Source organism: Pyrus communis, chromosome 1 (assembly GCF_041283825.1).
Source record: "Pyrus communis isolate YQ-2024b chromosome 1, ASM4128382v1, whole genome shotgun sequence".
Taxonomy (NCBI): Eukaryota; Viridiplantae; Streptophyta; class Magnoliopsida; order Rosales; family Rosaceae; genus Pyrus; species Pyrus communis.
In genome coordinates, this window is record NC_142565.1 from 12511889 (window position 1) to 12525217 (window position 13329).

General features: G+C 36.0%; 1 protein-coding gene across 1 annotated transcript; it reads right to left on the minus strand.

Annotated features, from left to right (window-relative positions):
- Positions 1-10642: 10642 nt before the first annotated feature.
- On the minus strand, positions 10643-13329 carry LOC137721320 (trans-resveratrol di-O-methyltransferase-like). Its single transcript, XM_068460419.2, has 3 exons — positions 12883-13329; positions 11423-11845; positions 10643-11146 (listed from the first exon to the last, which is right to left on the minus strand). Exons 1-3 carry the CDS (start codon positions 13285-13287, stop codon positions 10820-10822), a joined length of 1155 nt encoding a protein of 384 aa, XP_068316520.2. The 5' UTR covers positions 13288-13329; the 3' UTR covers positions 10643-10819.

Below are 13329 nucleotides of genomic sequence, written 5' to 3' on the forward strand. Positions count from 1 at the left end.
GTTTCGAGAGAAATACCGATATACCCACAGCGGAGAGATCGAATCGAAGCGAAACGGGTTCGGGATTCGGTGAGGAAGTGAGAACCATTTGACTTTTGTATCAAGTCGAGGTGGGTGGCTGGGTGAAGTGCAATTGGGTGGGGAGCGAAGGGAGAAGTTGGTGGCCACTGGCCAGCAGTGAGGCGCAGATGGGTTGGCCGACGGAATATCGGTGGGGGAGCTTTGTCTGGTGAGATGGGGTTGGTTTTTAGTAATATTTTTATTTTCCATATTTTAAGAGAAAATTGTTATTGGAACTTTAAAAATTTCATTTTGCACTCTTTATTTTTTATAATTAGAAAAAATCTATATACTTGTAAAGTATGTAGAATGAAATTTTGTGAGTACTAATAACAATTCCTTTTTAAGGTGTTAACGTTGTTAACTTGGTCTAAAGTAATGACACTTGTCGATAGCAAAAATCAGGCAAAGGGTGGGCAGTGGGAGTTTGAGAATAGCAGATCTGAACTCCTCAAAGGGTAGCTGATAGCCCTCTCACACCAGCTAATGATCTTTGTTTTGACAAGTTATTGTCTCGTCAGCTAGCTACATAGAGGTGGGTCCATATGCACGTCTAATTAGTTAGTTAAACTTATGTCATTTAGTATTACGATCTAGTGATATTCCTCTTCACTTATAAACGAGAAGTCTTATATTCGATTGTCGTTAAAGGAAAATTTGAACCATATAATTATGGTTAGCATAGTGTGAGGCTTAATCCACTCCCTCACTTCCTTAATATGGATAATATCGTTTGTTCAAAAAATATTTTTGAGACATTAGCTTATATCGACTTGGTCTAATTAGTTCACTGGTGATACAATAGCTTATTAGAGCATTTTCAGTAAATTAGCTAAATGAGGATTTCTGGCTATTTTAACAAACAATAAAAAAGGCAAAAATCGAAGTTTCTATAAGCTAGGTCATTGATGTTGTAAAGGTGACTGGATGACTGGTCACTAATCCACTTCAATCTCTTTATTGGATGGAATGTTAGGTGACTCCATTAATATGCCTTTCACTATGTTGCTCGTGATTTGCTTCTATAAAAGCAAGTCTTATGGAACACAACACACCTAAGGATGAAAGTAAGAAGTTCACGGAAGAGGAAGAGAAAAAAGAGAGGAAGAGTAGAGGGGATAATAGAGAGAGTTATTTTGTACTCTTATTATTTTAAATTATAATGGAAGCACCACTGCTGCTCTGAGGATGTACTCTAGTCACACTGACTGTAGAGGAACCTTGTAAATTTTGTGTCTTGTTTTATTTATTCCACTGCACACACCATCAATTTTACAACACGTTATCAGTATGAGATGCTCTCATGTCAGTGGAAAGCATAACACCATAAATTCGGATAAACACGAGTCGAACTTGCGCTACTAGGAGCAGTTTAGCTCTAAGAAGGAGCACCAGAAAAATCACATAGTAGAGATGGAAAGCTAGACACAACAAACAGGGAAGATCATCTTGTCCCAAAAATCCATCAACCTTTCTTTTATCACTCTAACTGTTGATGTCCTGATCCTTATCCCTACTAGACCTGCAATCTCGTATTTCTCTCGTGGACAGGAGAGATGGAGAGATCTTATAGACAAACAAAGGTATAGCAAAACAAGCAAAGGTATGTCCATTTTTCGTCTCTCCCACCACGCCAGAAGCGCCCCACCGAATTCCAGTGAGAATTGAAATTTACAACGACCTGTAGTCGTCATAAGATAAGAAAACTCATACCTGACAACTGGTTTCCAGAGATCCAGAAGAATCTCATCAAACTTGGAAACCCAAATCGCGTTGTTTTCGACGGATCTCGAGAACTCCCATGAATACTCGGTTGTCTAAGATGGTGATGGCAAGAATGAATCCACACAAGCCTCCCTCTCTTGTGCCTTCGTCAACCCCACTGTCATCTATGTCGTGGACACTCTCGATGAAATATCTTTGACATGATCAAAGATCAAGGACCTAACCATTAGACATCTATGATGCCTCAGGTCAAATGACTACTTTGCATATTGCAACTTACATGACATGTATGTTCGAACTCTCTTTTGATCGTAGTTCAATGTACTTGATTACCTTTTGAGCACCTATGTGTTTGTCTCAGTGTCCAACACTAAATGACTTGAGACTAGTCATGCTCACGCTTGAGTTAACATAACACATACTAACCTTAGCGGATTGTCAATGCCCAATTGGCAATCCTATGGCTAGGAACATTTTAGAAATGAACATAAGAGAAAGGTCTCGTTAATATAACTTACTTAGATCACTTCTCTCTAGATTAAATACATTCCTTGGATTCCCTTATTGCTTAAACACATAATACAATAAAAATAGTGATTAACAATAAGCTTTGCCCTTCATTAAACATATAATAGTTTAACACAATAATTATTCCAAAAGTTATGACATCAAATGAGTGGCTTTGTGGGCCTACTTCCAACAGAAAGACACCAGATAAGTATGTAAGTGCTCAATAGAGAGTGAGTACACTGAACGTGATTAACTAGGAGTTTTCATACTCATGTCACATGAGAACTTGGTAATTCGGATAATGTAAAGTAGTCTTTTGGACCTAAGGCATCATATTTATCTTTGAGGGTGTTCACGGCATTGTTCAGGTTTGTGGGACCATGATTTTTCAGAGCCGGAGTAAGACAAATTTGGAATACGGACACCTCAAATGTCTGGTCATAGACTTAACAACTTCTATCGTAGAGTCGTACAAACGAACCAGCGATCCACCACATAATGTGTTTCAGATCAGTAGGCAAAGTTTGTTGACTTCATTGACAATGACCATTCTTTTTCCGTAGGATATGGAAACTTGATCTGACTGGGAAGCACATACGTTTCCTATATTCTGATTCCTACTATTTAGGGATTGGTGTACACCGCAAATGATCACACTCCTAAGAGGACAATATCTACTCCTAGATATCCTCTTGAATTCAATATCCTAAAAGGACTCTCTCTACTGGTATAAATACTCCTTTCTAGGATGTCATTGATGCGCTCATTGATTGGGATGGTAAAACTTGGAAGAAGAGGTATGAGTGGAGATTCTCCTACGAATAACCGAATGAGGGGAGACCTTCACGTCTAGTTCGGAGGGCAGGGATATCCTAACCCTACTATCATTATGAACGAAGAAGAGCTGGCCGGGACACCCCGCCTTACTCTCCTCATCGGAATGACAGGAGATGACACAAGGATGGGCAAGCTCCACCTAAGATGAAGCTGTGCACGGCCTTGAATACTACCATCAACAATGCCCTTCATAGCATCAAGGACAAATCTAAGGGTTAGAGTCTTTATCTTTGACTCACTACATCTGGAGTTCATCAATGTCTCATAGTGTAGATTAGTCTAGAATATCAGTTGTAATAATGGATTATGTATAATAAATCAGATTAGTACACGGTAAGTAGAAAATGTGGATATGTGAATGATTCACAAGGGTGAGAAAACATCATATCCCTGAAGTGTGCATTATTTGAGTTCTAATTTGATGCGGAATACTTTTTTCGACTGGGAAAAGGAAAAGAAAAAATAATTAAAACTTGGGAAAAAGAATGAAGAATCACATGCGATCAAATTTAGTACCACCTTAACCACTCAAAAATAATTTATCAGCAATTGTATAATTTGGGACAAGGGCCGTGCATGATGACTGAGTACACCATCGAATTTTTTCAATCAATGGCCGGAATGACCTTTAAGAGATTGTGCCACGATATATTGGAGACCTTCGTTCTCAGCTTGAAGATATTCTGAATTTATGTGATCTATTTTCAGCTTACTAAATCAGTCTACAATTTATGTGAAGTTTTAGTAAGTCTTTTTTCTCCTTTCACGTGGGTGAGAGATGAAAAAAGAATGAATCAGCTCTGAAGAAGAGGGAATTGCAAACGAGGCCAATTTGGTTCGCGCAAAATCTGAAACGAAAGTTAAGTTTCGCTTTAAATTCACACCATAGGTTTCTCATACACAGCTTTACCAATCAAAACCTTTGTAAAAAATTGTCCAAATAATTTATCTCAAACGGACACTGGGGCTTTTTCTGACTGTTTGGATCACAATGCGTCATATAATATCACAAACTATGGTGGTTATGTGTGATGATCTGGGACAAATTCTTGGTTTAACAGTACTTTTTCAAATTTATAATATTCAAATCTCACTCCTCCAGTTTAATTTTTCTATTTCATAGGAGGTGGTATCAAGCATAAATTAAAAAGTTACGAACAAACAAAAGAAAAACCCGAGAAAATTCCATCCAAACTAACATGTATACTCACCCAAAGAAATAGATAAAAAGACAATTTATCTCGTTGGTTGTATATATTGTATATTACATGCAAATGGCGCATAAAGTATAATTATTAATTAAGTGATATTATTTGAACACACAAAATTAATGCATTTATACACACTTCAATTATTATTTATTTGTCACTTAAAATTGACACTCGATGACACACTCTTTAATCTAGTACATATGGAATATAATAGTAGGGCCACCAATATTAGCTAGAGCATGTGTCTACATAATTTTATTGATACAATAATAGTAGGAAGATTTATTTTCAAGGGTAAACTTCAATAAGAGACCTCAAACCGAGCGTATGAGTGATGTTATATATAGTAAGTGAATCCAGTAGCTAAAAAAATCTTTTCCCATTCTGATTTGCTACGCTCTTTGCCAGTGATGATAGACATCATCAACATATTGAACCTGAGCTAGGTATCAACTAATTTCTCATCCACCATCTTCTTCTTGTTATCGGCATACCCCACAATTATGTCTATGATGATAATCTTCTTATTCCCTCCCTCATTTTTGCTTTAAAATATTACTTCTGTACACTTCTTCAATATCACACTTTCTTCTTCGCTCCAATCATGCAAAATCTATTGAGATATAAATCGTTAAAATTTTTCATACATTACACAATTAGTCATAACATTTCCCAATTAATCTCTATATAAAAGGAGGATATGTACACACAACTACATTAACAATGTATGTATGCATATGATATACTTGCTTGTCAGTACTTCTTGCATATCAATAATTCTATTTAAACACAATCGCTCATATTTTCTATAGTAAAGGTGTGTACGTGGGACAAAGATGCTAGCTAGAACTTCGCAAAGACAGGGGTGAGATTTTTTACTAACAAAAGGTCATTGATTAGGAAACTAACTAACAAGATAAGATAAATAGTTAGAAACTAGATTTTAATCCTTAAATAAGATGAAGTTTAGAAAAATGTGAAATCCTGTCCCCGGATTTCACTATTTAAAATTATATATTTTTGTATTACTAATTTCAACATGTTTCTATTTGCGGTGCAAAAATTTTTTTAGTAAAAGGACGAAAATGCCCTTAATAGACTAAACGGAATTTTTGAGGGCATATTTGATGCATACGTATTTTTCCATTTTTCTTTACGTATTTGGATATTACTCATCGATACGAACACATGAGCATAAACGGCACATAATTTGGAGCTATAATGAAGGAGTTATTAATGTTTAAAGTTGAGGGCATTTTAGTAAACTTAACCTTCCGTCTAGAAGACTCCAGATTTTCTAGAGCAATCTGATTGAGCCACGTGGACGGTTATGATGAAGAGTGGAGTAGAGAAAAAAGAGAGATGGACGGAAGAGAAGAAGGGAAAGGGGGAGAAAGGACGGGAAGGAAAGAGGGGGAAAACACTGGATAATTTCGCCCATTTCCCTTTGTGACCTGACCAGGTCAGAAACAATGGAACCCGTTGGTTCCTTTGGCCAAATTTTGGCGATTTAAGTTGAGCCACCACCTAGGAAGTACTCCATGACCCTCTGTTTACCATTTCCACCCTAAATTCGAAGAAATTGGGCTCGGAATCACGAAGAATCTCATCAGTGGGTGCAACGGACCACGCCGGCGATCGGCCATTTTCGAATGCAATCACATCGATCTCCACCATCATTAGACTCTCCTTGAGGCTAGGAACAAATCCCAAACAACCTTGGAGGCGGCGGAGCACTGGAGAAGTCAAATCGAAGCCACCCTTTCTAGGGTTTTCGACGGGTTCGTGGCTATTTAAGGCTTTTCCCGGCCAAATTGGCTTTAGTCACAATATGAAACTTGCTCCACTCATCGAGATCTTCAATCTGGTAAAATTTGGTAAATTATGGAATTTGTTGAATTTTCTAGCGAGTCGGGGCGGCTAGCCTCCGTGTGCGGTGACGTGTGGGCCGAGAACCCACCGGACCATCCTAGGATAATTTTGATGCCCCAATTCCCTATTTGCCATTTTTTTAGTGAAATTCCGATGTTTTGACTGCCTAGTTGGCCGTCACTTGATTATCATATGAATTGATGATCCAACCATTGGATCAGTACCAAACTTTAATACGTAATAGTATGTAATATTTCAGAACATTAGGAACTGACGGATTGGGAATCCGATGTGCAGATCTTCCCGAAGTGGATTTCTATGTTTGTAAAATCAAACTTTGACCGCCACTTGAATTTGCTATTGGCGGAGATCCAACTGTTGGATTGTAATGAAATTTTAGTATGTTATTCTAGAAGCATATTGTGGACTTTGGAAAGCTACGAATTAGAAATCTAATAGTGGATCTTCCGATTTAGATTTCTAGGGTTGTGGACCATACTCTCGACCTTGATCAACGATTGCCTTTTTAGTTAACTAGCCTGAGTTCTTCTAGTGTGTCGGTTATCTTAGAGTTCAGTTGAGATTTCATGGAGCTTGATGGGCTCATTGTGATGACATGTCTCCTCGGTTAACGTGTGACTCGATTCAATACTAGTGGCATCATATTATATTATACTTTTTTATTAAGTATGTTTTGATTTGTGCATTGAAAATGTTTGTGGAATGTGATTTGATTTGTATGATTGGTATGATGTGATGAAATGTGATGGCTAGTAGTGGACTGTCAACCCACTGTCATGGGGATTTGTTGCTTCGATATCGTTTCATATCTTGCCTCATTGATTCGTTCTAAACTTAGTACTTGTGCTTTGTTTCATTTCGTTTAGCCTTCTAAACTGAGTACTTGGTTCTTGTATTGTTTCTTTAAGCCGTTGCTATATTCCTTGAACTTCTGCTCAGTTCCGTTGAGTGATCCATAACTGGGTTTTCACTGGGCCCCTTTCAGTGGTCCGATTCCCTACTCCGTCTGGATTCCTTTGAGTGGTCCAAAATCGTATCCAATTTGGATTTCATTGAGTGGTTCGATATGCATTGTACTCTGCGATTCCATTGAGTGGCCCGAAACCATATCCGCTCGGATTTCGTTGAGAGGTCTGGAATCCCTTCTACTCCGTGATTTTGTTGAGTGGTTCGAAATCATATCCTGGTTTAGATCCTGTTGAGTGGTCTGGAATCCCCTTTGGTGTCTTGGTTCCGTTGACTGGTCCAGAACCCGATGTTGATGGATTTCGTTGAGTGGTTTAAAATCGCATCATTTGACTTGTTGGTTCCTTGGATTTGATTTCAGCTTCCTAGATGTAGGCTTTGACTGAACTGTGTCGCTTTAGCCCTACATTTCGGTGTATGGTATGTGTTATTGATTGATGTGATTGTGGAATGATGTTGGAAAGCATATATGTGTGAATGGTATACCTATGTGCATGGCAAGATGATAATTGTTGTTTGGCTTATGGTTGATGTGTAGTGTGGTACTTTATGGTTTCTATTAAAAGTATTTTACGAAAAGGTTAGAGTTTGACGAATGACGAACTACGAATGGCTTGATCCCTATTTAAGGTATGTAGGCAATCTAACAACGACGTTAGATGCATCCATAAAGTGTACAAAAAATTTCTACGCAGTTGGATTGTAAGTTGTGCTTTGCACATATCCCGGAGGCGTGGTATGTTAGATTTACATGTAATTGGTGACGTCACGTGTCGATCTTGGACGTATGTCGGGATTGGGGCGTGACAAAAAATGTCTCATACAAAATTTTTTATTTTTTATTTTTTATTTTTAAACAAACAATAGTATCTCTACACTAAGAGTGAGAGAGTGAGCTTTGATTAAAATTAATTTTTAATATTGTCTTGTCTTACACAAGATTAAAAATTGATTTTAGTTCCTAAACTCTATTTAATATCAACGCATGCATTCAATGTCTCTTTTTTTTAATAATTTTAAACTTTTCATAAATAAAATTTTATAAAAATATTGTAAATTTACTACTCTTTTGAATTCCAATGAATTAGCTCTTATTTTTTAAGATTTTGCATCACCAATTCATGCTAAGTATCTTATGTAAAAAAATATTTTGATAGAGACTTTTCAGTACACACGTTGAGCATGCCAATTATAAGCTATTATATCTAAGATTTTATCAATCTATTGTAATGATTGCATGCATCACGATGATTCAAGTAATAAAAAATGTTGAGAAGACTCTCAAAGTAGAAATCTTCATGAATCTCTACTACTCATATTTTAGGCACAATATGTTATAATATTAATATAGGAATCGACGTTAAACTGTAAAATAGCAGAAAGTCTCCTAAGCATATCTCTTTAGGTGATATATTATACCTAGGAATATAGTAACCTTTTATAAATAACCTATTTGTTGATTTCCTCCTCTCAACATTGTATAGAGCTGCCATTTTTCCCTTTGGCGCTATTTTGAAAATTTTTGTCCAATTTAATTTTCTTCCATTTTGGTCACCCGGACAACACATGGCAATTGTATGAAGTAAAAAAGATAATTTTGTTTTAGAAAATTGGGCACTTAGCCAATACTTTGTAGCTACATTGGACTCCCATGACTAATTCAAACAGATAGTGCTGAAGCTAACTAGCGAAAGATAAAACTATGTTGGAGCCAACTAGTGAAAGAAGAAGGAAAAAAAAAAGAATAAAACATCAGTTTGTTGTCCATATAGGGATAGAACTACTTTATTGCCCTCAAAGATCTACCATGTGACCAAAATGGATAGAAAATTTAGAGAATTCTAAAATTTAACACCAGAAAAAAATTGGCTAATAAAAAAGTTGAGAGGATAATCGGTTAAAATTAAAATTCATGGAAAAGATTAGCAGCTCCTTACAAGTTTGGGAGGAAATCGGAAAATACCTCCTTATAAATTAATACATATACGTAGTGCCAACCACTCGGGTTAATCCAGTGATGAAGGTGAGTTGAATGATGGATAAGAATAGGTTAGGTTTAGAATTAACCAAACGTACGTATCAACTATTGGCTCGGGGGAAACATGTCAATTATTGCATGGGTTACATGAATCTTTCATCCATCTTTATTTGGTAATAAAGTAGCTAATAAGTCAGATTTGAATAATGTTATCATATCCCCTAAAGATTTCCAATTGTGTCTAGTGCTTGGCTGGGGGGAAACATGTCAATTATTGCATGGGTTACATGAATCTTTCATCCATCTTTATTTGGTAATAAGGTGGCTAAGTCAGATTTGAATAAGTTATCATATCCCCTAAAGATTTCTAATTGTAGGTAGTGCAGACCACGCAAGCAATAGAAACATGCAGTTGCAACCGGATATATGGGCAGGGTGTTGAATTTCTACACATACGTGATAGTTCGAACTCTTCCTCTTAAATTATTGTAATAATTTCAAACTCTCTCCTCCTTTTTAAAAAACAAATCTATGATGGGTTTGCTACTTGTAGGACATGCAAACAAGAAAATTATCCCCCTCCCCTTAACAATAATAAATTTAAAAAAAATAAGGGATGGGTTTGCTACTTGTAAAACATGCAATTTTTCCACATGTAAAATATTGGAAACTTACGCCACACACTTATCTTTGATGTAAAGACAATATTGGTTCGATTAGTCTCTAAACAGTGGTCATACTTAACACTAAACATGTTAAAATCGATTATTACTTTATTATTAAAGTTTAATGTGGTGACTTGTCATGATCTGTCAGTCTGATATATGTTTACTAATGAGGGCGTCCGCATGATGAAGTGAGGTTTAAAACATTATAAAACATGTAGAAAGTTCTAAAAATATATGATATACAATACTATTTATATACATGTGATTCATGTGCAAGCTTAAAAGATGTCGTACAAACTTCCATAAAACAAAAAGACCAAATGTTTAGCTCCACATATTCAAGTGAAACTTGATAAATCGTGCGGAACACAAAAGTAAAATGGAACAGAATTTTGTTGCATCAAGATCAGTGGACTCATGAATTGTGTTCTTCATAATCAGAATATATGATTAAACATAGTGCCTTGCTGGACAAATAATAGAGCCATTAAAAGGAAAAAGCAATTAACTTCTTCGATCGTAATTACAAAACCAATTCCCAGTCAAGTGGTGCGAATTGGTTTAATTGGTGTCGATTAGTTGGCCCATATTTTTAGGAGCAGTGCTGCTCTTTTGTTTCTATCAACGATTGGGAATTGTCTCCTTGTTGCGAGAGACAAAAGGAAGAAAAGAAGATAAAAATAAAAAGGATATGTGGCACCAGTTAAGGAGAACCTCCCTGCACAACACACACACACACACAGAGACAGGGAGAGAAGCCGAGAGCATAAGGAAGAAGGAAATGGAGAATTCAAAAGTAATGCATTTATACAAACACACTTCACTTATCATTTATTTGTCACATAAACTGACACTCGCTGGCACGCTCTTTATTCTAGTACATAAGGGATATAATAGTAGGGCCACCTATATTCGCTAGAGCGTGTGTCCACATAATTTTATTGATACAATACTAGTAGGAAGATTTACTTTCAAGGGTAAAGTTCAATAAGAGATCTGAAACCGAACGTATGAATGATGTTATAATGAGTGAAACTAGCAGCCAAAAAGATCTTTTTCCATTCTGATTCGCTACGCTCTTTGCCAGTGAAGGCAGACATCATCAGCATATCAAACATCAGTTGGGTTTCAATTGATTTCTTATCCACCATCTTCTCCTTGTTATCGACATGTCCCACAACTATGTCTATGATGATAATCTTCTTATTCCCTTCATCGTTTTTGCTCAGAAGTATTGCTTCTCTACACTTCTTCAATATCTTCACACTTTCTTCATCGCTCCAATCATGCAGAATCCACTGAGATATAGATTATTAATTAATTTCATACATTACCCAATTAGTCACAATATTTCCACAATTAATCTATAAATAAAATGAGGATATGTGCACACAACTACATCAACAATGTATATACTTGCTTGTCTGCACCTTTTACGTATCAATAATCCTATTTAAATACACTTGTTTATACTTTGTTTAATAGAGGTGGGAGATGTTTTTACTAACAAAAAGGTTATTAATTACGAAATTAACTAAGAAACAACAAATAATTGAGTGTTATATATTACGTACCTTGAGCAAAATTGCATTTGCTGGGGGTATTTCCACAAACATGTCTCCCCCCACAAAACCCAAATTATGGGTGGTTCCTTGCAAGTCAGCCACCACATGTGGTTGGTCAAACACAATGCAGTTGATGCTGGGGAATGCATTGGCAATGGCCTTGGCCATGGCTCCTGTTCCTCCTCCAACATCCACCAGGGATTTCAAGCCCTCAAAAACTCCTCCACACTCTTCCACCACCTCCCTTCCGAGAAGCTTGGAGTCAGCCTCCATTGCTTCATCAAACAAGTTACCGAACCTTGGTTCCTGAGCTGCCAGATCCCAAAAGGGCATTCCATTTTCCATTTCAAATGGTGTGCATATAGTAGCTGGATCATCACCACCGTTCATCTGCAACCAAGCCCCCATCAAGTGAAATGGGTTTGTCAGTACCTGATAGAGTAAAACCTAGTTAGGATTCCTTGTTCCACACGTATTGTAACTAAATATAAATTAGTTTTTCTTGTTTTCCTAGTAATCCTAATATTCATTGTCATTAAATCTCAAGACTTATGATGTATATATAAAGATGCGGTCTCTAGCTATCAATATTCTTTGACTGGTACCTTGTAGGTTTTCGGTTTTTTATCAAAGTTACTGACATTAATGTAATGGTGTGGTTCTATGTAGGTTATTACATTTTTAAATTAAAAATTGAAATTTGTAGTTGGTTATATTAGTGAGATTTTAAATAAACCATAATTTGTGGGATTAAAAAGATCAAAAGAATAAATTATACTCTCCAATAAATTGTATACATATAGACATGGGTAGATTCATTAAAAATACCAAATTTTTTTTGTACCAAAACATGAATACATTTTTCAAAACTACACAAAAGCAAAAAAAAAAAAAAAAAAAAAAAAAAAGGGTTATGAGGCTTAGTAACATTATTAAATTTCTTACTTGACATGATACATTCTCAAATCAATGAAATAGAATGTACCCATATAAGTTTAAAAATGGATTAAAAAAAAAGAAAGAATGAATTATATATATATATATATATATATATATATATATATATATATATAAGGGTACATTTTACATATAGAAAATTATATATATTTAAGAATTGGTAAATTTTATGAATGGGTACATTTAAGATTAAAATTTTGAAAAAAAAAAAAAATCATTTTTTATATAAAAAAAAAATTAAATGGGTATAAACTTATTCTAATTTTTTTTTTTTTATTTTGGAAATGTTTGAATTGAAAATTAATTAGGTAATAAGGGTGTGAGTATTAAACCCTAATCAACTACTAATTTTTATTTTAAAATTTATATAACAAACATGTAAATTCATTAATGCTAGGAACTTCAATCAGAATCTGAAAACTAATAAGGTTCCGGTCAATGAACATTCGTCCATAAGGACCAGCTACTAATTTGTCCTATAAATAATATATATCAAATTCAATATACACTACCGCATCGAGTATCATGAGTATAAGTGGTGTGGTGTTTGATGGCCCGTCTTTGAGAAGAAGCCTAGAAGTTGGAGTTAGGCTATACAATACAACAGCTTCTTCTTCCTCCACATCGTCACAATCATGATGAACATGATGATGTTGTGCAAAGAAATCGGAGTGGACGAGGATGCGCATCAGGCGTGAGATGAAATGAGCTCTCGAAGGGTGGACATTCAGCGCAGTGATGAGATCGGAAAGAGAGATGGGTTGGCCGTGGTTGTGAATCACGTCTGGGATGCCTAGTTGAGCTGCACATTTGAGTGCCATGGAGTTTATGAACTGGAACATGTGGTTCCAAATCTGAGCTTGAGCTCCAAGAAGCTCATGGCTAGTAGCACCCACTTCACCATTACTCAAATCCATGTGTGCGTGTGTGTGTATTTCTATGTAGTAAGTCTGTGGCTT

Excerpts from the sequence above, each read along its gene's own strand:
- LOC137721320 (XM_068460419.2), bottom strand. The coding sequence starts at position 13,287 with ATGGATTTGAGTAATGGTGAAGTGGGTGCTACTAGCCATGAGCTTCTT. Across the intron at positions 11,846-12,882 it reads TACTCATGATACTCGATGCG|GTACTGACAAACCCATTTCA; the intron begins GTAGTGTATATT and ends TTACTCTATCAG. Across the intron at positions 11,147-11,422 it reads CAAATGCAATTTTGCTCAAG|TGGATTCTGCATGATTGGAG; the intron begins GTACGTAATATA and ends TCTATATCTCAG.